This window comes from Misgurnus anguillicaudatus, chromosome 23, assembly GCF_027580225.2.
Source record: "Misgurnus anguillicaudatus chromosome 23, ASM2758022v2, whole genome shotgun sequence".
Classification (NCBI taxonomy): Eukaryota; Metazoa; Chordata; class Actinopteri; order Cypriniformes; family Cobitidae; genus Misgurnus; species Misgurnus anguillicaudatus.
In genome coordinates, this window is record NC_073359.2 from 33,781,051 (window position 1) to 33,804,632 (window position 23,582).

The 23,582-nt window shown below is 36.9% G+C and overlaps 2 protein-coding genes across 2 annotated transcripts in view; one reads left to right on the plus strand and one right to left on the minus strand.

Moving 5' to 3' along the window:
• The window catches only part of LOC141359324 (uncharacterized), a 564,790-nt gene that overhangs the window by 507,374 nt on the left and 33,834 nt on the right, over positions 1-23,582 (plus strand). The gene's annotated exons all lie outside the window — the stretch shown is intronic.
• The window catches only part of LOC129453006 (cell adhesion molecule CEACAM3-like), a 32,675-nt gene continuing 9,319 nt past the window's right edge, over positions 227-23,582 (minus strand). The window contains exons 4-5 of the mRNA XM_073862389.1: positions 10,781-10,888; positions 227-546 (exon numbers count right to left, since the gene is read on the minus strand). Of these exons, the coding sequence (XP_073718490.1) occupies positions 227-546; positions 10,781-10,888 (428 nt within the window). The remainder of the gene's footprint in view (positions 547-10,780; positions 10,889-23,582) is intronic.

The window sequence follows — 23,582 nt, forward strand, 5'->3', positions numbered from 1 at the left end:
ACACACTGTGATTTAGTTTCATAGGCAACTATTCTGCATCATCAAATCTCTCATTTAATCAGCTTTTTTGACAAGTTGTGTTACATTATTTTTGGGGATGGATCTTAACCTTGAATTCCAACCATAGATAGTCAGTAGGTTTTTTTATTTTTTAAGGTTTTTAAAAGATTTTTAAGGTTCATTCTCTCCAAACAAAACTGAAGAAAACATACTTTAACAAACTTAGCTACTTATCAATCACATTAACTTGGATTTTGTTGTGTGATGTTTGTTTATTGTTGTTGGTGATGTTTACTTCATAGAGTCCAGTGTCCTTCTTTGAAATTTTATTGATGATGAGAGATCCAACATCATCACTCAATTTCAGTCTGTCTTTGAATTCCTGATTATCACTATGAGTTACACTGATCTCTTTGTCCTCTGTCTTCTCTCCAGTCATAATCACACGATTATTAAACTTCCACTCAATCTGAGCCCCTGTCTGTAGTTCACTATCAGCACCGTGTAGATGGGCATTTCCTCCTTCAAACAGTGTCACATATCCATCTGACACAGGAGCACACAGAAGAGAGAAACACATTAGAGAAAAATAAACATTTACACATTTCATCTTTTGACATATAACAATAAAACAATAAAACAACTTCACTTAGAAATGAACCCCATGATGTTGTGTCTCTTTGTATTTTTATTTATATGATAAATCTGTAGCCAGGGGTGTATTCCAGAAAGCTGGTTATGTGACTTATCGGGTAAGTTTAGGAGTAAGTAACCGGATAACCTCTGCTTTCGGTTCCAAAAACGGAGGTAACTTTCGGGTTATGTAAGTAACCATAGCAACTGACTCTCTGAAGATAACCTGTTCAGGAGCAGGTTATGTTGCAGGGTAATTTCATTTTAGTTAATAAAACGAGGTTCCGGAGGATGTCTGCACATGCGTGTACTTATGACGAGCGTACAGCGGGCGTGGAAGCATATATTTTGCATAATATTACAATTTTAAAGCATTTATTTTATTTTATTACATTTACAGTGGCGAATATTTATTGCTGTCTTAAAAAATGTGTGATATGAATTTTTTTTAAAGAAACAATTTTTTTAATAACATGGATTGATATTTGTGATTGGACTAATTACTATAAATTTAATTATGTCCATTACTAATAAAAAATGATTCATATTTGTGTTCGGACTAAATACTATACATTTAATTATGTTCATTATTAATATATCTCCAAATATCAGTGGATGTATGAAACACGTTTCCATCAGTTAATTAATGTTAACAATAAAGTACATTTCCATATCAATTTTGTCAATCCATAAATAACCTCATCTTTCACTTACTAGATAATTTGAGATGAATCTAAAGTTATAATAAATGTGTGTGCAAATACATTGTGATTATTGAGCCAGAAATCTTAACATTATGTTACTTAAGTGATAATGTGTTAATGTTACAGTAAATGGGTATAACAAATAGAAACACATGATGCCTATCATAATAATAATTACTGAGGGACAGAAGTTACCCCTGATGTGCATCTAACCTGACCCACAGAATGACACCCATGAAGCACAGGCACGATTTAACACTGACCCACATAGTGACACAGATGAAGCACAGACTTCATTAGGTGAATCACTATTGAATCACAGACATGGCATAGTGGTCAGAGATTTTCTATTATCAGTTAGAATCATGTACACAATGAAATGAAATTATAAATATATATTTCATAGTATAATATTTATTTCTTAAACATGCAGATCCATAGCCCTCTCTCTACATTTGATCTATAGTTGGTGTTTTTCTAAATCACCTTTATTTCTTTAAAATTGACCTTTTGTAGCTGCTCTCCAGAGCTATCATTTTTGAGCAAAGGGAAATTGAGATATTTGCATATATTAGATGATACAGGACATATTAGAACATGTTACTATTGACACTAATGTAACATTTCTATTCTCCAAATCTGTCACAGCAGATCCTAATAGTCCAATGCAAATGAATGATCATTCTTAGTGTAGTGTAATGAAAAGCATTACACAACATTACTGAAAATCTGTAAGGACTGAAAGGAAGCTTTACAAATAAAAGAGGGTGCATTAATCTATCAGCTATCAGTAAATGTTAAAAAAGATGGTGACACAGTGTCATACAAGGAAAGTCCTAAAACTAAACAGGGTCACCCAAAGGAGCAGAAGTAAAATAAGTACAATATAGTGAATATTATCAAAGTGCATTTTATGCCTACACAATACATTCATATCTAAAAAAAAAAAAAAAAAAACTTTAAATAAGCCTTATGACAGATTTGCACTTTATGTGCCACAACCCTCATGGAATTAACCATGGTTTTATTGGTGTATAATTGTAGTAACCATGTTTTTTTGGTGCATTGATTACTATCAGCAGAACTATGGTTTTACTAACCATCGTTTAACTATGTTTTTTGAAAACCATGGTTATTTTGTGGTTACCATGGTTTTACTGTAACCATGTTTTTTTTACTGTAGTAAAACCATTGTTACTTTTCACAAGGGAAAAGATATTCATAATTCATATGTTTACAATCATATATAAAATCTATAATTATTTTTACAGGCTTTTAAGTAATATTTAAATAATATTGTGTGTATTTTCGTTGAGACACATATAATATTGGACTTAAATGGGGTAAAAAAGGTTCGTATTAATTATTTAATTAATTAATTTGATGTGTTTTGTAATCACACACTTCTAAGCAGATTATAAAACGTTGATTTTGCAAGAAAATATTGGTTTATAATGTTATTTCTCATTTAAAAACTTTAAAGTTCTCTGATGTTTCCATGGTGACTCGTGAAATCTGCGATCCATTGACAATGCCTTTATGTTGTTACCGTGAGCGCACATTAACTCTGGGTTACTCTTAGCGAGTTGATTGAACTAACTCTTAAACTGTGTTTTGGAACCGACATACCCCGAGTAAGCAAGTTTGGGGCTGATCAACCCAAAGTTCGGGGTTAATCTGATGGTAAGTTAACCCTGCTTTCTGGAATACACCCCTGATCTCTTACACTATTACAGTGTATCGTCCATTAGCCAGGTATGCCATACTTTCATTTGATTACAACGATTTATTGATTTATATTTAATTGAAATCAAATATGGTAAATTGGCTTTTGAATTATGATCTCTTTACCTGATTAATAAATTGTTGTTTGGATTTATTTTGTGTTGCCAAGATAGTTATTGATAAGACTAGTAAATTATGATGTATCCTTGTTACCACGATGACTGAAATTTATTCTCAATAAAATCTCATTAGATGTTTTTTTGCTGGACAAAGGAAGAAAAATTCTACATACTGGTTAAAATTAAAAAAGCTAGTAGATTCAATAGATAGTATAAAGCTAATTTTAGATTATGACACCAAATGACTGAATCCACAGGGAAACATTTTCTATAAACATTTAATTCCTGTTGAATTAACATCTGAAACCTCTCAAAAAACTCACAAGTACCCTCAAGACAACCACCCCACTGTGCGGAGACAAAAGTCTCACACCCACCTCACTTTCTCATCTCTTCGTTGTCTCAGAGTAAACTATATTGAATGTTTCATTCTATCTGAAACTGGTCTTGTTTGGTATCATATGAAATGTTTAATGCAAGTGCACAATGGGTTTACTAATTGGACAACAAAATTCAATGTTAAAGTGTAACAATAAAATAAAAAACTTCACCTAATGTTGGGAGACACCTCCTACCTTAGACATGTCAACCAATCACCCACTGTATGCATATTAGGCAACACCCCTGGGTTCACAAGAACCAATCAGTATTAAAGTTTTATCATTATCACAAGGCTTTGTTCTCTCTGGATATTTAAGGGGTAAAGGGAAAAGGGGTAAAAGATTCAGGGGGATTTTCTATGTTCCGAAATTCACCCCATGATGCTGTGTTTGGGTACAACATCATATATTTTTATTTTATTTGAGAAATCTGTAGCCAGATCTTCATTTACCAGGTATACAATGGTCTATCGTTTAATTGTTTTGTATTTGAATTGAAATGTAAGTTGGCTTCTGAATTATGTTTTTCCTACCTGGTTAATAAATTATGTTTGATTTTATTCTGTGTTGCTCAGTAAATGTTGACACTGCAAGTAATAATGATGTATCCGTAGTTATAAGGACTGAAATCAGGCTAGGATCTGCCTAAATTATATTTAAGAGATACGACTAGCACTTGCCATTAGTTTAAGTCTACTTTGAAGTGTGGAGGCTAACAATATGTATTTCTGTTTAAAGCAACATGTAAATGTTATCTGATCAACCTCTGATTATTTCAATATTATTTTATCTAAGTGTACATAGGAAACTATAGCATGATTATACAAAGTTGTTGTCAGAAATCAATCAGTTTGTTCTGTTGATAGTGTTCATGACCTTGTAATGTACATGAAATTTTACCTGCTTTATAAGGTATTTAGTTCTTTTTGTTTAGATATTGCCTGTTTGTTTTTCACCTGTAATACCATGGAGAGCGTCATGGGGGCGCAAAAGGGTAATCGAGCATACACTTAAAATGAATGTGTTAAATTAACACATCTTGTGTCTAGTTAAGGACAACACATCTAGTGTGTTGTCCTTAATTTAACACATCTCTGTGTTATTTTTGGAATAACACACTTTGTGTTGTTTTAACACATCTTGTGTTGTCCCTTTTATTTATATAAACTTTAAATCAACACGAAATGACACATAATGTGTTAAAAACAACACATAATGTGTTAAATAGTTTAACACAAAACAATGTGTTAAAGTTAACACATCCTGGGTGTGTTAATTTTAACACATTGCTTTGTGTTAAACTATTTAACACATTAAGTGTTAATTTTAACACATTATGGGCCCTATTTTAACGATCTGAAACGCAAGTGCGAAGCGCAGAGCGCAAGTGACTTTGTGGGCGGATCTTGGGCGCTGTTGCTATTTTCACGGCGGGAGAAATAAGTCTTGCGCCGGGCGCAAATCAATAAGGGGTTGGTCTGAAGTAGGTTCATTATTCATAGGTGTGGTTTGGGCGTAACGTCAAATAAACCAATCAGAACGCTATCCAACATTCCCTTTAAATGCAAGGGCGCAAGTTCCATGGCGGGTTGCTATTATTATGACGGATTTACCAGGCGCACGCCAGAAGTGGTTCACAGCCGAGGAGACCGACGTTCTTGTAAGAGCAGTCAAAGACAGAGAAGTTGTTTTGTATGAGGATGGGAGAAACCCACCCGAATCAGCGTCGCGGTTAAACAGGCGTGAGAGGAAATAGCCGCAATTGTCTCATCAGCTGCGCCAAGCACTGCAATGATGTCAGGAGACGGGGGGATCCCAAGCTTGCCAGCATACATCGGGCACGCCGGGCACACAGGAGGACATCGCTGCATCCACCCTCACCGCTGAAAGGGTTTGGGGGCTTTGAAATCGGACACAAGAAACGCAAGGTCCAACCCCAAAGTACACTTACAAATCAAGTTCATATACATAAAGGTTTCTTATGAAAACATTTTAATTATTATTTACATAAAATAAACGTAATACAGCCACACAACAAACTTATTAAAATATTTTAATCGTTATTTGCATGATAATTGTTTAACACTGCCACACAAAATAAATAAAAACTATCACCACAATGCTCACCACAATGACTTCCCTTATCTCATGTATTAATATTTTTTATTGTAACAATTTATGATGATTTCCCTTATCTTATATTTTTTATTGTAAAAATTAATGATTTGCAAAAATAACTGTTGCATCTGTGTAGATTAGATAAGCAATGCGCGTTGTGCACGCTATACACTATGGTCAAGCATGCGCCCTTAAAATAGCATAATGAACCACGCGCAACGCGCCACTGACTTTAGACTAGTTTTTTTTGGTTAGTAGCGCAATTGTTTTTTGAAACTGCAAAATAGCATAAGAGATGGTTTGCGCCGGAGCACGCCTCCTTTTTTGCGCTGAACCGCCCAGGGAGCGCAAGTTCATTCCCTAGTTTGCCGACGTGCGTCTGTGGAGAGAAAAACCCGCTGTGCGCCGGTGCAAAATACGAAATGATACATGCGTCACTGACAAAGTCAATTGCGCTGGGTGCAAGATAGGGCCCTATGTGTCATTTTGTGTTGATTTTTTAAAGCCCATACTAGAATCATGTGCGACTATGAGAACCGAATGAACGAGTGTAATACCAGAGCTTAATCAGAATAAATAAACAAACATCCATCTAAATTCTGTAAGTGTTAAAAGGTAATCGTTAATCCGATTCGTATTATAAACAACAAGATTTATCTTTTGGACAGGATCTCCTTCAGGCAATGACATTGTATCTGTTACACAGAGAGAAAAATAAACATTATTACACATTACATTAAAACGGTCATGACATTGAGAATCAAATCTTTCTAAATCTTTTGACAGAGCTTAAAATAACCTTCTTATTAAAAACAAAGTCAATTGTTCTCTGGAAAAAAAACAAATGTAAAATGTCTGGAGTAATGACGTAGAAAGATACATTTTTGTATGATCTGCCCCAGAGAAACACACAGTACATCATTGTATTATTGACTCTACAAATTCAGAGAAGTGACTTAAATGGATCTGAAGGAGTAGTTGTAAGATTGTGATGTCAGACAAATATTGTAAAGTTGCTGGCTGTGGAAACGAGTGTCTTGGTAGGTGTCAGAGAGAAATGGATTGATAATTTTTTAACGGATGTCATATCAGCACTGACATATGTGCCAACTGTTTAAAAGAAACACAAATCTATCAAACATTAAAGGTATTGCGGAGGATTTTCTTTTTCCGGGTGGATCATCAAGACTATTGGTCCTCCTAGTTGTCAATCAGGAGTGTTGCGCAAGAGAAGGCAGTTCTTTTCTAAAATTCGAGAAAATCCTCCACTACACCTTTAATTAAAGTATTTTATTGAAATAATATTTTGCAACCGGTAATGACCTGTTCATCCATGAGTTTTGAATTACATGGCTCAAAACAGAAGTGGTAGATCTGATAGTGCTTTTACATACACAAGAGCATTTGTGTTATACACGTGCTGGTATTGTATTTATAGTCTGCGCTTATAGTTGTTAACAGTAAATGCATTATTAAGGGTGTAATTCTCTGTTTAAAAGAGTAAAAACATTGCAGTGTTTGTTTGTACACACTAGCTGTGAATGATATGTCTGTGTTCACTAGTGATTCATTTATATGCTTCCTTTAATGGTGAAAACTTTAATTGTTGTGTTTGTGGGATTGTTTGTGTGTCTGACATAAATAAACGCACAATGTGCTCAAAAGATCGTTTGAGAAGCTGTTTCTGTAGTAAACTGCTGTAGTTATTTTCAGAGTAATTTTCTTTATGTGGGTTGATCAAACTCTTTGATGACTGATGTCTGTGATCACCACATCAGCTGTTTTTATTTAGTTGTAGTTGATTTTATATCAACAAGACAGTAAGAAGAATAGTTTAAAAATAATATTTCGGAAAAAAAACATCATCAGAATAAATATATTGGGGCACTCATAGTCTAGTGGTTAGAGTCGGTTTTGTAACCTGAAAGTCACCTGCTGCCTACTGCTTCAGGGTGTGTGTGTGTGTGTGTGTGTGTGTGTGTCTGTGTGTGTGTGTGTGTGTGTGTGTGTGTGTCTGTCTGTGTGTGTCTGTGTGTGTGCGTGTGCGCGTGCGTGCGTGCGTGCGTGTTCATGATTTACTGTGATGAGTTAAATGCAGGGGTCACATTTTGAGAACCTGTTCCATAGTTGACAAACATGTCACCCTTTTTCATATCATATCTGCTGCTTTTGTTCTGATCAAATGAACAAGTAAATGTTTCAAAATATATGAGTTCAGATGTGAAACCCTCTAAGTGCTTCTAACATGTTTTCTTATAAAAAACTTTTTTCTTATATTTAGTTTCAGTAATTTCACTTTAATGTCAATAAAAAGATTATAAGTCAGTATATAAAATGCCTTATTTTCACAATTGTCACTTAAATTACAATGAAATGACTAAACAAAATTGAAAGCAAAAAGTGCATGCAAGCTTTTGTGGCAAAAACTAAAAAATTCACTTCTTTTGACAAGACAACTGCAAAATCACTAAAAGATGTAACTAGAAACAGTGCTAATAATGAAAGGCATTTGTTCATATAATTCATCTTAGGGAACAAGTGCACAAAGTTGATGTGGCGTTTTACGGATTCTGATACTGTAACAAAGCTGTATTTCTGAATGGTCTAGGGCCGGGATTAAGCAGATATGATGGAAAGTTATTTGATGAATGTTATATAATGTGTATTAAGAGCAATTATTATGCTTAATAAACTGATAACGTGGGGTTATGTATACACATAAAACAGTTTTCTTTTATCGGGGAAAGCACATAAACGGCGTAAGCAAAAACCGATCGGCACAGGTAGTTTTTTGCTCATTACCCCGTCTTTCGTCTGCATGTAAACACCTTAACCAGCTTTCTCACAGTTTTGTTCATATAGGCATGTCTCCGTGTGTGAAAGATAAACTGAAGCAGTCGGCAGAGAAGCTTACGTTACAGGTTCTGCAGACATGGAAAGAGATACAACGGTATACTTTAAGACAGATTTACAGCCGGCTTTTTGAACGACTATATGTCCTATAGGTACTATATATACACTATATAAATGACAAATCTCCAAATCCCATATAAACACAGTTTTCTGCATTGCTGGTTTATTGATTTGCATGTACATGCATGAAAACTGGTTTCTATAATAAGCACTATTATTTGGTGTTTGGAGGCTTTTGCATCTGAGCCCCTTAAATCTGGTTACTGATGTCTTACCTGTTCAACCATAAAAGTAATCTCTGTTTAGTGTTTATTCCCTTCAGGTGTCAAAAAGCCCCAATTCCAAAAAAATCCCTGCGTTTTGTTTATTTTAGCAGAAAGTTGCAGAGTTTTTATAGCACATAATATTTTACTTACAAATGTTTAGACCACAAGGAAGTTTGTTTTGTTTGGACTTTGAACTTGAATGCATCTCGATGCTAGAAAAAAGGTTTTCCTTGGAGAAGGTTTGCATTTCTTACAAATAAGCGAATAAAATAAAACAATATTTTGCATCTAGCTGTGAAATAAGCGGGATAATCTACAGCCAGTGGTTATTATCACAAATAATCACAAATCCCTTCAGGATGTCCCCAGACAACCTCTCATCAACCGTTTTAAATAAATTTATTTTGCAGACTAAATCGCAGAATGTATGTACGCATCTAAACACAGGCACAGAGTAAATAGTGGCAATACAACAACAAAATTTCCCATCAAGGCTGTGGAGTAAGACAGCATTACTGAGTTAGTACTATTACTGAAAGAATCATTAACACCCTTTCTAGTATATAAATCTATACTAAAATGAATCTAAAGTGAATTTGGATCTTTTCTCAGTAACTACACAAGAACTACAGCAGCAGACCTGACTTGATAAAAATCTTTTCACACACATGAAACAATACAACTTAATACAGACTAATTGTCTATCTATCTCAATAGTATATGTAAATATATGAAAAGCCTTTGTAGAAAAACAACATAACATGAACAAAGACTACAGGCCCTACATATCAAGAAAGTTTAGCACCTTTAAACACAAACAGATACACAAACATTCAGATGACTGTTGTGAAGTATGAGTTATAACAGACAGAGAGAGAGAGAGAGATATTAAGAAAATTATATTAATATCTCAATACAGAACTGCCTCAGACTTCATTTATTTATTCAATTCAATTCAATTTTATTTATATAGCGCTTTTCACAATTGGTGATTGTTTCAAAGCAGCTTTACATTAATAGAAGCAGTGGAAAGCACAGAAAATCGACAGATAACACAACTTATTACACGGCTCTCTGGAATGCTTGATTCTGATTGGTCAGTTGAGACATTTGCAGGTTTGTTCTTTTCAAATAATAACCGCTCCAAAGTAATAACGCATAGCCGGACTACTTGTACGATTTAAATCGCTCCGCGCCAATAAAGATTACTGTTTGGCGCCATCTTGTGACAAACACTGGACAACCACAATTAAGGATGGAAAATTTTGACATTAATTTTAACATGTACGTGAAAAAAACAAAACATTTAAACAGTGGATAGAAGAACGAACCACAACAAGAGACAGAGAGCTTACTGGGACTGATCTTGACAAAATAGAGCATGACAGCTACGAAGCAACACACAAAAAAAATACAGAATGGGCATTAAAACTTCTCAAAGACTGGCTAAAAGAGAAAAAAATGGAGACAGACAAGTATGAAGCAGAGGATCTTAATAAGGTATTACGATCATTTTATGCATCTGTGCAAAGTTTCGCGGAAGGATAAAAATGTTAAAACAAATATGCCAATAAAATGTTCCAAATTCATATTCATGTCTGTTTTTTTTCTTATGTGGCAAGTAGCCGTGTAATAAGCGGGATAATGTAGAGGCAGCCTGTAGTTATCGGGAAATAAGCCCCTTCAGTGTGATACAAGACCCTCCGTTTCGCGTCGGGTCCTGATCACACTGTCGGGGCTTATTTCCCAATAATTACCGGCTGCCTCTACATTATCCCTTACATAATACACAATAGCACAAGCAGCTAAATTTGCTGCGACTATGAATCAATTTAAGTACTGACAATAAAAAAATTAAACTACTTTAGTAAAATAAATATATTTTTCATCATATTGCGGTTTAGGCTAAAGATTAAACTTACCTGGTTGTTTCTTTCGGAGATACCAAATCACACCAAAAACAATACCAGCAATAACCAGCAGGAAGAAAATACATAATCCTGCTACAGCACCTGAAGACGAACCAGCTTCTGTAATGATAGAGAGAAATACAAAGAAATCATTACAAACATTAAACCAAGAGAAATAAAAACTCCTCCTCAATCACAGTGCAAATAACCCATTAAAACAGCACTGCTGAACAAATACTACAATATTATTCATTGACTTATAGCATTAAATCTTAAAATCTATTATAATGCTTGACTTTGCCAAAATTTTACTCTACATTTTATTCTTCTTTGTGATAAGTAGGAAGGTTTGCTTGTTCATCCAAAAAGTCAATTAACTGCCATTTTGCCTCTGATTGTATCAAGCACCCAAAATAAAAGCACCTGGAGTAAAAACCTCCCCACAATTAACAAAAAACAGTCTCAATACATCAAACAATGAAATTAATCTCCTGCCTTGAAAAAAATAATAAACTAGGGATGCACGATATACAGTTGTGTTCAAAATTATTCAACCCCCCAATGCTGTTAAGGGTTTTAGGGAATTTAGTGTACATTTGTAATTGTATTCAGAATGAAATCCTACAATGACTTCTTAAAGAACCATATGCAACTAAAATGACATCAATTGGTTTTGTAATATAGTAGTAAATGTTTCTTTTGTGAATTCTTCATTGACACAATTATTCAACCCCTTAAAGAACTACCACTCTGAAGAACAGAGGTTCATTGAAGTGTTTTCAATCAGGTATTGAAAACACCTGTGGATGTCAGGGAACAGCAATAAAGCCTAATAAGCACCAATTAGGCAGCTTTAAAATGACTGTGATACTCAACTCCTTCTAAACATTTACTGGTGTGGTTACAAACTTGGTGAAGTCAAAAGAATGGTCCAGGAAGACAAGAGAAGAGGTGATTAATCTTCACAGGAAGGGCAATGGCTATAAAAAGATTGCAAAGATGTTGAACATACCAAGAGACACCATAGGAAGCATCATTCGCAAATTCAAGGCAAAGGGCACTGTTGAAACGCTTCCAGGTCGTGGCAGAAAAAAGATGCTAACTGCGACTGCTGTGCGCTATCTGAAGCGTAGAGTGGAAAAAAGTCCCCGTGTGACTGCTGAGGAACTGAGAAAAGATTTGTCAGATGTGGGTACTGAAGTTTCTGCTCAGACAATACGGCGCACCCTGCGTACTGAAGGCCTCCATGCCAGAACTCCCAGGCGCACCCCCTTGCTGTCTCCAAAGAATAAGAACAGTCGACTGCAGTATGCCAGAAGTCATGTGGACAAACCACAGAAGTTTTGGGATAGTGTTCTGTGGAAAATTAGAACTGTTTGGGCCCATGGATCAACGCTATGTTTGGAGGAGGAAAAACAAGGCCTATGAAGAAAAGAACACCTTGCCTACTGTGAAGCATGGTGGGGGGTCAATCATGCTTTGGGGCTGTTTTGCTTCTGCAGGTACAGGGAAACTTCAGCGTGTGCAAGGTACCATGAATTCTCTTCAGTACCAGGAGATATTGGATGACAATGTGTTGCAGTCCGTCACAAACCTGAGGCTTGGTAGACGTTGGACCTTTCAACAGGACAATGATCCCAAGCATACCTCCAAATCCACTAGAGCATGGTTGCAGAAAAAAGGCTGGAACATTTTGAAGTGGCCATCGCAGTCACCAGACTTAAATCCGATTGAGAACCTCTGGTGGGACTTAAAGAAAGCAGTTGCAGTGCACAAGCCTAAGAATGTGACTGAACTGGAGGCTTTTGCCCATGATGAATGGGCGAAGATACCCGTAGATCGCTGCAAGACACTTGTGTCAAGCTATGCTTCACGTTTAAAAGCTGTTTTAACTGTAAAAGGATGTTGTACTAAGTACTAAGATTGAATGTCACTTGGGGGTTGAATAAAACTGATAATGATGTGAGCACAGAAAAGACATTTGTGGTTATTTCATTATAAATGTTATGTTATATTTGGCTGACCTACACATGCCTCTTTGATGTAATTGTAAGCAGGATGACTGAATGATCAAAATCAATGTCAAACCGGCCAAAACAATCAATTTCAGTTGGGGTTGAATAATTTTGAACACAACTGTATCGGCCGACATATCGTTATCGGTCGATAACTGCTTATTTTTCATATTATCGTTTATCGGTCTGATAGCAAAATTAGGCCGATAAATGAAAGCCGATAAATGATAGATTATTTTGGTTTGTTGAACCACTTCACTTGCTCATTGCTGGCCATGTGAAGTTTTGATTGGTGCTTTCTGTGACATAGCACGAAGATGACACGTGTTGCAGGCTTAAGAAGAGTATGCTAGTCTAGCGCAAGGACAAGATGTCCGCGGTCTGGGAGTTTTTCATTGTGAAAATAATATGAATATTTATCGGCCTATATATATATATATATATATATATATATATATATATATATATATATATTAGGGGTGTAACCGTACGTGCAGTCGTATCGGACCGTTTCGGTTCAGGGCTTTCGGCACGGTGCACACGTGCACCGAAAGGCCGAATGCAATCTTTTATGTGCGCCTGTGCGGAACATAATACGTGGGTTTCCACACGAACATATTAAGTGGCGGAAGTCTCCGTGTTCAGCGCAAGTCTTCTGTCAAACATATAACATAAATCGGCCCGCAGAAAGATTTTTATTTACTTAGTTGTATATCCGTTTGATTATTGATGTAAACGTTTACGTGTCGTGTCTAAAAGCGCATGTTAAACGCGTGTCAACGCGCTGCTTTGTTCTTTCAAAAGTGCGTGAGAGGATGCACGTCTTTCGTTGCTACGCAATCATGAGACTCGCTTTCTGTGACAGCGAGAATAAGGAATGCGTGATCAGATTTTTCATCTGCACCTCACGTCAATCATATCATTGTCACAATGCGATCAGCTGGTCGGGACGGTAACCCAGGTTTACTCAGCTGTTACTCAGCTGCGGAGGGGTTCGTTAGTTTAAATCACAGCTTACATTGACAACACAAGCAAAGATTAGGAGAAACGTGCAAAAGATCAAAGATGGCTATGTATGCAACTCACTAATCTCAAAATGAGTGTATAATAAGTATATCATCATGTTGCTTCCTATGCAGTTACACATAGAGCAGTAATATTATTTTTGTACAGAGATGGTACATAGCCAATTCAATACTGAGTTAAACAATCCAAAATAAATCAAAACAGAAAATTTTTGGTGGCAAAAATGTAGGCTAATAGTTCATAAATGTATTCAGGAATTGAATTTGTTAGTTTAGTGCAAGGTTTAAGTAGAAAAAGTTTAAGAGAAGGTTAAGAAAAGAGTTACCTACTGTTATAAAATGTAATGTAAAAAAGAACTTTGCAGTAGTATTTTATTTATTATTTTTTTTTTTTAAAGTTTATAGTAATAAACAACCTGCAGTTTAATGTTTATATATATCGGTTATCGGCCCCCAAATATAAAAAAGTTATCGGTATCGCCCAAAATTTCCATATCGGTGCATCCCTAAAAAAAACAATGAAAAACATTTTCTCTATGTCCACAAAAGATACACTTGTCATTAACACTGGGGTTTACAAGAGAAACAAAAGGATGAACTGCTACAATCCCATGCAAAATTCTCCACTGTAGGTCACAAACACGTTTAGTTAATGGTGGTTCCTATAACAGGTTCCACACAGGTTTTGTGCTTTCACACACGGGCGGCAGTGGCTCAGTGGTTCATGTAGGTTGTCTACAAACCGGAAGGTTGGTGGTTCAATCCCCGGCTCCACCGGACCAAGTGTCGAGGTGTCGAGATGTCCTTGAGCAAGACACCTAATGCGGCTTTCACATAGGATGCGGCGTGCGCTGCACTCGCCGCTGGGTTCGGCGCAGCCAAGCGATTTGCGCTCTGATGGCCAGACCAAAGTAGGCGGGGTTTTCAATAAATTACTACAGTGTTTATATTTGCGTTAAATAGTCGACGAGGAATACAGAGACTGATGTTGCTCGTCTCCATTTCACGTAACTTTAAAGGGACACTTCACCCATTTGCATTAAGATGTGTATAGTTAGAAACCCAGTCATGTTTTTGAATGGTCATGCATCATTCCCTTTGTTTCCTCTGAGACAGGAGAAATATGGATTTCAGTGTTGCACTTCCTTCTTTCAATTATGTAAAAATCATCATTTTGCATCATTGAAAGAAGGAAGTCCTATATCTTTGTAGAGGAGGTGAGACTACAAACACTCCCTTTCTCGGTCAAATAGGCACCAAATTAGAAATTGATGTTACATTTCGACTACAAATATGATCCACTTTTAATAAAGATCAATGTTTCCACGGGTGAAATGCTCCTTTAAGCATACCTACAACAAGCTGCTTGACTTAAAACACACCTGACATGCCAACTTGAATTGCTACGTGTTTCCATGAGACGGCTTTCCTTCCGATGTCTCTGTAGGAGCATAAACTTGTATTATAAAGCTCTGAGAATCCCGAGTATAAGCTTTCGTCCATTTTGCTTGTTTGGATGCCCGTTTCTATTGGCCGCGTGGGTAATCGTCACAGAGCGCAGCGCAAAAGTTAAACTATTTTGAACTTTGACCTCGGCGGCTCGCCCTTTGCTCGGCGCAACAAAAAACTGCCCTCGCGCGGCGCAAGCCATTGAAATGAATGGGTTTCATAGCGCAGCGCAGTGCACACCCCTTCCTATGTGAAAGACCCATAACCCCAGCTGTTCCTGACGAGCTGGATGGCGCAATTTGCAATTCCTTTTTAATATTGTCCGGAAAATCATTCACATTATCAAATGATAAACTTTTCATATTTAAATTTGTGTATTAATCAGCTAAATTGCATATGAGTCGAACTGTGGGTCGTGATCTGTACTGCGATCCGTCACAGCACTAATACAAACATATTTATACCACAGGGCTGTTGAATGCTGTATTCTTATTGGTTGAGAAATGTTCTGTAGGTATGCATTATTTTTTGATACAACTAACTTTCAAATTAGGGGTGTGCGCAAAAAAAATCGATTCGCATTTGAATCGCGATTCAAGCTTTGCCGATTCAGAATCGATTCATAGTATTCCAAAAATCGATTCATAATTTTTTTTGTAATGCCGTGTTACTATTGTCCTGAAATGAGTTTATCTCAGTATTCCCATAGATGGCGCTGCGTCATATTCACACTGACGCCCGCACACTCTGTCACAGTCTTTCCCACACATTGCTGCTGCAGCGCTGCCCAGTTATATTAACAAGTGCCCAAGTATATCTGGCATCAAATTTTGTCTTTTTTGTTTTTACATGATGATGACACTCTTTAATAATGACATTTTGTGTGCGACATGATGAGTTCGGTATGCGTTCATGTGCTCTTTGTTTCTCAATGAATTGGGATGCGACGTGAACAAGCTTGTGTCACATTGTATCCTTCATGTTTCTGAACTTGAGCAGAGTTTTAACATTAGAGAAATTGACAGAGCACCCGCGGCCCGTATGGTTCCGGGTTTCTATTTGAAATGGTCAGTCGGGTCCGGGTCAGTCATAGTTAAATTACTTCGGGTCCAAAGTCTGATTAATATTATTTATAAAACGGCTCGTTTGGTTCTTCATTCTGATTGGTGAAACGCGTTCTAAGCCGTGATAAAATACCCCGGTAACCCCACGGTTCAGACCGCATCACAAGTATCACTGCGCCACTGTTGCTGCGTATTGATTTATGAAAATAAACACCACAGTCTTTAATCATTTTTTAATTTTTCTACCTTTGCACAATTCTGGCGATATCCAGATAAATGTCAATAAATAAAACATTTCGTCAATAAAGAGAAAATGTTCTCGTTCTCTGAGGTATTTTTTGTCTTATTGATATTTCCGCTATTATCCACTAGATCATGGGTCTTCAACCGGGGGTCCGCGGCCCCCAGGGGGTCCGTGAAGGAACTGCAGGGGGTCCGCCAAATGATGTTTAACGACAAGCAATTTTTTGCTTTAAACGTAAAATATATGTACAAAACGTTACATGTCCCCTTTAAGTTGTGCACGTGCGTTGCCGCATAGGTTTGAAGGCGCACGTTCAGTTAAGCCAGCAGAGTCAGCGGACCAAAATAATATATCTAAAGATTATAAATGTCCACTCAGGAAGCAGCAGTAGCAACAGAAAAGTCATCATAAAACAGGTAAATCTTATAGGCATGTGTGTCTTTCTTTCAGAATGTCCTTTTTAGAATCATTGCTACATGTTGTCTTGTCTTATCTATATTTCTGAACTTGGACGGCTGTTTCACGCGGTTCAGATTTAAAGCGCTAATTCAAGAGGCAAATTACACCACACCGCGTCTGCATTTTAAACTGTGACAAAACTATCGCTCGATTTTAAAAATGAATCAAACGCGCGCCGTGATGGTGCTTTGTGCAAGATTCATAGTCAGGTTGAAATCCGCCTCTCAAAAACTTGCCCCAAAGAGATGCGCGCGGACTCGTTGCAAGTTCTCCTGAGTCTGATATGAAGCTATGCAGAAAATAAACCTGCGTTACTCAAACTCGTGACAATGATGATACATGAGCAATGCAACAGACCTCAAAATTATAAAGTAGCACAACCTCTATCTCCACCAGAATAGAGTCTTTGTGCCATTCACCATGGTCAGTCATCTATATAAACTGAAAAAAAACTGCCCTTGTCCAATTCACAGTAAAATGAAAATATATTACACTGCAAATACCTTAAAATAAGATTATTTTATGATTATTATTATTATTATTGTTATTATTATTATTATTATATTAATATAAAAACAAAATGTACTTTAACAAAAAAGTATGCATGTTAATATAGTATGTCTGTGTGACAATATGGTTTGTTTCTATTTATTAAACGGTTCCAGTCCTTGATTCTGATTGGTCATCAGTTGTACTTTACTCCACTTTGTGTTGTGCCTAATACGAAAAGGCAGCCTCTCTTACCTTACTGCTTACTTAAATATCTCTGTTTTAAACATTTAATATTAGGGAGTCCCTGCTCCATGCCTTTCTCATCTAAGGGGTCCCTGACCCAAAAAACTTTGAAGACCCCTGCACTAGATGGCAATCTTACCCAACTTAAACACTGAGGCATTCACTCGACACAACAGCGTTGTGGTGGATTTAGTGTGACGTGTAGTTTTGATCAGGCTCTGAATCTGATCTCTTACAAAAGTTCTTCACAAAAATGGAATTATCTCCGCTTTTAGCTGAAAATTTGAGAGGTGATAACTGATAAGAGAACAAATGAAGGTAGGATGAAACGTTTTTTGATGTTATTGGAAAGCGGATGGACTGTTCTTTCATTTGATATTTTATGTTTATTTAAAGAAGATAATGTTTCTGCAAGGTATTAAACTAAAACTGGGTGACAACTTAAAAAAACGCTGACAGGGAAAGAGTTAAGCATGCTTCCAAGCGTATTTGATCATCACATAACATAACAGTTGCACGATATAAATGTTAATGTATAAATTAGATGAATGTTGATATATAAAAATAAACACCACAGTCTTTAATCATATTTTCATTGTGTCTTTACTGCGTCTGTTTTGGTTGTGAACTGCGCTCTGTTGCAGCCACACTTGATTCTGAGGAACTACTTTGTTTGGCAGTGGATCAGTGGTTCATGTAGGTTGTCTACAAATCGGAAGGTTGGTGGTTCAATCCCCGGCTCCACCTGACCAAGTGTCGAGGTGTCCTTGAGCAAGACACCTAACCCCAGCTGCTCCCGACGAGCTGGATGGCGCCTTGCATGGCTGACACCGCCGTCGGTGTATGAATGTGTGCGTGAATGGGTGAATGTGAGGCAACATGTAAAGCGCTTTGGATGGCCATTGGTCTATGAAAGCGCTATATAAATGCAGTCCATTTACCATTTGGCAGAAGAGTAATTTGTACTAATATAATTACAACTTATTTGTGTTTTATTTTGTGAAACCCTGCTATGCATATGATGTAACCGTTTTATAAACGCCATAAACCCCGCAAAGCGTTGGGTTACCAGTGCATTTTATAACAGCTAAGGGGCGTTGTTAGCTGTTATAAAATGCACTGGTAACCCACTGCTTTGCGGGGTTTATGGCGTTTATAAAACGGTTACATCATATGCATAGCAGGGTTTCACAAAATAAAACACAAATAAGTTGTAATTATTGCTTTAGGGTTTATTGCTTTAGTATAAAACCTGAGTCGATCGGAGAATGACCGTGAGCGCTACCGCTCTAAAGCTCGCGTGCAGTTTCAGCATGCCGACGGTTTCTATGGCGATAAAACTGGCTCTTTTCTATTATTATTAATAAACCATATATTTTCTAAAATCTATTGCACTGAACGAGCAAAGCTCAAGCTGACTCAATATTTACAAAACGCAAAGCTGTAATGTAAAGTCCCCTGTCACTGGGACAGCAAGTAGACTTTTGAATCTGAAATAATGAGGGGATTAAAGAGAGACACTTTTCCTGCTTCTGCTCTATCTAATAGAAATAATAAACATTATAACACCAGTCACATTTCTAATCTATAGACCTGCACTGTCTATCATTAATATACTATATTATTGTATTTAATAGAGTTTGATTAAAGGGGTCATCTAATTGCTTCATAGTTTTTATTTTCCATAAAGACATAAAGTAATATCAAACTACATTTTATTTGTTGTGTTTCGTTTCTTTAAAACTGTATATGTACTACAATCAGTCACATAGGAAAAAGTAAACTACATTTACATACTGTGAATTGTTTTTTTTAAAACCGAGAATCGTTTTTGAATCAAAAATCGATTTTGAATCGAATGTCGAGCCTAAAAATCGGAATCGAATCGAATCGTGAAATTTTCTGAATCGTGCACCCCTATTTCAAATGTCTTAAAAATAGGCACCAGCGCAATGTTTTTGGTATAAGAGAAATAATTGACCATGGTTCTTTGAATTATTTGAAAATAATGCACACCCAAGGTGGTAATGCGGCACTGAGGTAAAGCTGAGGTGCACTATATTCTTATAATTCAATGGCCCATCGTCAATTATTGTTTACTTATACTACCGGTCTGTTAAATGCTTGAATCTGATTGGCTGATGAACGTTCTGAGGTGTGCAATTATTTTCTGGGAAACACACGGTGACCGTAGTTCCAGGCAGCTCTCTTGACCGCACAGAGGTAGTCTAGTTCACACACAATCTCTCTCTCTCTCTCTCTCTCTCTTTCTTGCTTTCTTTCTCTCTCTGTGTGTCTGTTGCTTTTGCTCTCTTTCTAATAATTTCCTTAATAACTGCATTAGAATACAATCAACGGCTCAAGCCTCCATTGGCAGCTTTAAATTGACGTTTTGGAATAAGCAAAAGAGCCGTTGGATGAGATGCGAAAGAAATACTCACAATAGCGATTTAAGTACAAAAACCGGACAAATCCCTTTAAATATATCATGTGATTGATGTCTTGAGGTGTGGTAACGGTAGTACAAGTGTAATAATTGACTCTGGGCCGCTGAATTATTCTAAAAATAATGCACACCAGAGGTGTAACAGCCACTCTGCTTCACGTCAATTATTCCTTACATAAATTGTCCCCCCAACATACTAAAGTCTAAGTCCTTTAGCTTTTCCAAATCAAGAAGAGGTGTATCTTTTAAATTTATAAGACCAATGTCCTTAATAAAAAATGGGTTGCAAGAAAAAACCTTAAGTTCACTTAGGGAATCATAAGGCTGTCAATTTCACCCTTAAATTCTCAAGTATTACCTTAAAGGTTCTGTATGTTGTGTTTCTATTTAAACTAATCCCTTTTCAATTGCCTGTGTGTGAAGGGATTGTAATCTCACGTAAAAATTAACCACTTTGCTTGTTTTGCATGTGCGCTCCCGAACCTCTCGCCTCGTCTACTGACTTTGCACTCAACAGGAACGACACTGCAACATGTCTGATTACTAGGGATGCAACGATTATAGATTTTGATGGTACGGTTATAGTCTGATAAATAATCACGGTTGTACGGTTATTACGGTTATTATGGACTCATTTATTTTACAACATTAATGTAAAAAATCACATGAATAAATTTTTTAACAATTGCTAAATTCTTTTGTATTTTCAGTTTGTGTATTTTTTCTGTAATTCTTGGACAAATGATAATAATAATAATAACCTAGCAGGCTTTGACTTAAACAGTATAGGTGCCTTTTGAAACCTGTAGGCTATTCATTTTAATGATCTTTTGAATAAATGTAATTTTATATTTGGACTGAATATATATTTTAATATTATAATATATTATAAATATATAAAAAAAAACTAAATGTATATTATTTTGATTTGTTTGAACTATTAGTAAAAATAATAAGAGCCTCTCAAAATGAATAATAACACCGGGTCATCCTGGACTGGGTTCTGCGAGTCATTTTGGACTGGCAGCATTAACGTGTTAACTCATGCTATTAATTCATAAATCATTAACACGTTAAAATAATTCAACGTTATTAAATGCAATTTGATCCGCGAGGAGGAGGTTTTTAATGCTGCACAGACCGATTGGAGTGTGGCTCTTTCACGCACCCGTGCAGGCACGCACACACACACACACACACACACACACCAGATGCACGAACAACCAAGAGACGTGTCTCGCGCACATATTCTTTTGAACGCGGAGCTTTGTCATACAGTGCGCTAACAAGCATGTCGCATGCCGCACGCGCCTCTTGGTGGATCGTGGATCTGGTTTGTGTGTGCGTGCGTGAAATAAAAACACCCGGTGTAGCGGAGGCTTTACGGTTACTTAACCGTGACATTTTAAAGCGCGGTTAATAGTGAAACCGGTTAATCGCTGCATCCCTACTGATTACATTAAGAAACGACCTGCTCCCAGCACAACAGACTTCAACACAAACTCCACATATTTTGAAGAAAAAAAAAGATCTGCTGAAGCTCGTAAAGCCAAACGTGAATCAGATCAACTTTGGACAAAAACACGAATTAACAATTGCAGGGCATTTGAATTATAGAGAAACCTCCGCTTTGTTTTGGGTATAAAAACGGATCCGGAGTTGGCTTTCATCCTATTGGACAGGTAAGCTAACATTACCACAAAGCATGTAAAATATATTTCGATTTTATGCTTTAGTGTTTTAGATGTTGTTTCGGTTTGCTAGCCTTCGCTGTAGCGTGTGTTTGCCTAGCCGTCGTCGAATGTTGCACGTAAAACTGCGGACACGTTTGTTTGCGTGCGTCCGATTTTAAAAGTCTTTAAACTCGTACAGTCTGACATTGATGGAAACTGAGATTATACAGTGTGACATGGACTTAACTACGATATTGATTGCACAATGTGGCAAGCAAAAATTTTTAAACAACAGTTTTCGTTATCTTACCGTAAATGTACCTACGTAACACCACATAACATAGGCTAAATGCAGTCAATTAAACGTTGCAGTGGGAGTTTACCTGAGTTTCCAGCATGTTGTGTGGTGCTTTCTCCGGTGTGTTAAATCTCAGTCTGGCCGTTGCTCATGAGTTGGAGCACTCGCTTGTAAACTTATTGGTTGCAATCTGAAACATCACCGCTAGAGGCCACTGAAAACTACATACAGCGCCTTTAAGTCCTGCTATGTGATGCTAGTCCTTAATACCATTTAACTTAAAAACTTAAGTAAGGGATAATGTAGAGGCAGCCGGTAGTTATTGGGAAATAAGCCTCGACAGTGTGATCAGGACCCGACGTGAAGCATTTATTGGCATATTTGTTTTCAATTAACATTTTTATCCTTCCGCGAAACTTTGCACAGATGCATAAAATGATCGTAATACCTTATTAACATCCGCTGCTTCATACTTGTCTGTCTCCATTTTTTTCTCTTTTAGCCAGTCTTTGAGAAGTTTTAATGCCCATTCTGGTTTTTTTTGTGTGTTGGCTTCGTAGCTGTCATGCTCTATTTTGTTCAGTCACAGTAAGCTCTCTGTGTCTTGTCGTTGTTTGTTCTTCTATTCACTGTTTAAATGTTTTGTTTTTTCTGTACATGTTAAAATTAATGTCAAAATGTTCCATTCTTAATTGTGGTTGTCCAGTGTTTGTCACAAGATGGCGCCAAACAGTAATCTTTGTTGGCGCGGAGGGATTTAAACTTACAAGTAGTCCGGCTATGCCAGGGCTCGAAATTGCGACCATTTTGGTCGCATATGCGACTGAAATTTAATCTGTGCGACCTTAAAATATATTTGGGAGCATTTGTGCGACTGCCCATTTTGTTGTGACGCGAGTTGATTGTGATCCTGCGTGCTGGCGCTGTCCCAGGTTCAGTGTTCTCTCCAACGATACATAACCAATCAAATTTCACCATTAAGTTCTTGCGTTTAATGAAGACCGTAGATTGGCTAATATGAGCGTCAGTCATTCCTTGTTGCCGTGAAGCGCGGAAATGTGAAAAGACGAACGCGTCGCGAGCATGACGAAAGCGAGCCGATTACAGCCAAGGTTATTACTGTATTTTTTAACGACGATCCGGCTTCAAATGTAACTCCACCCCCGGAAAATACGAGTTGACGTTAAACCTTTCAGAGAGAGTGGCTTAAAGATTTCGAGTGTCTCTGCTATGAAAATGTAACTTACTGTGTTTACTGTAAATCCTGTAAAACAGCGTTAATGGCGGAATCAAAACATTTTAAGTGCCAGACGTACCTTGCTTAAACATGGCGAAAGTGCCAAAAATACAAGAAGTGTCATGACAAATGTGTTTATTATTGATGTGTTTGATGGTGTATGTGCGCA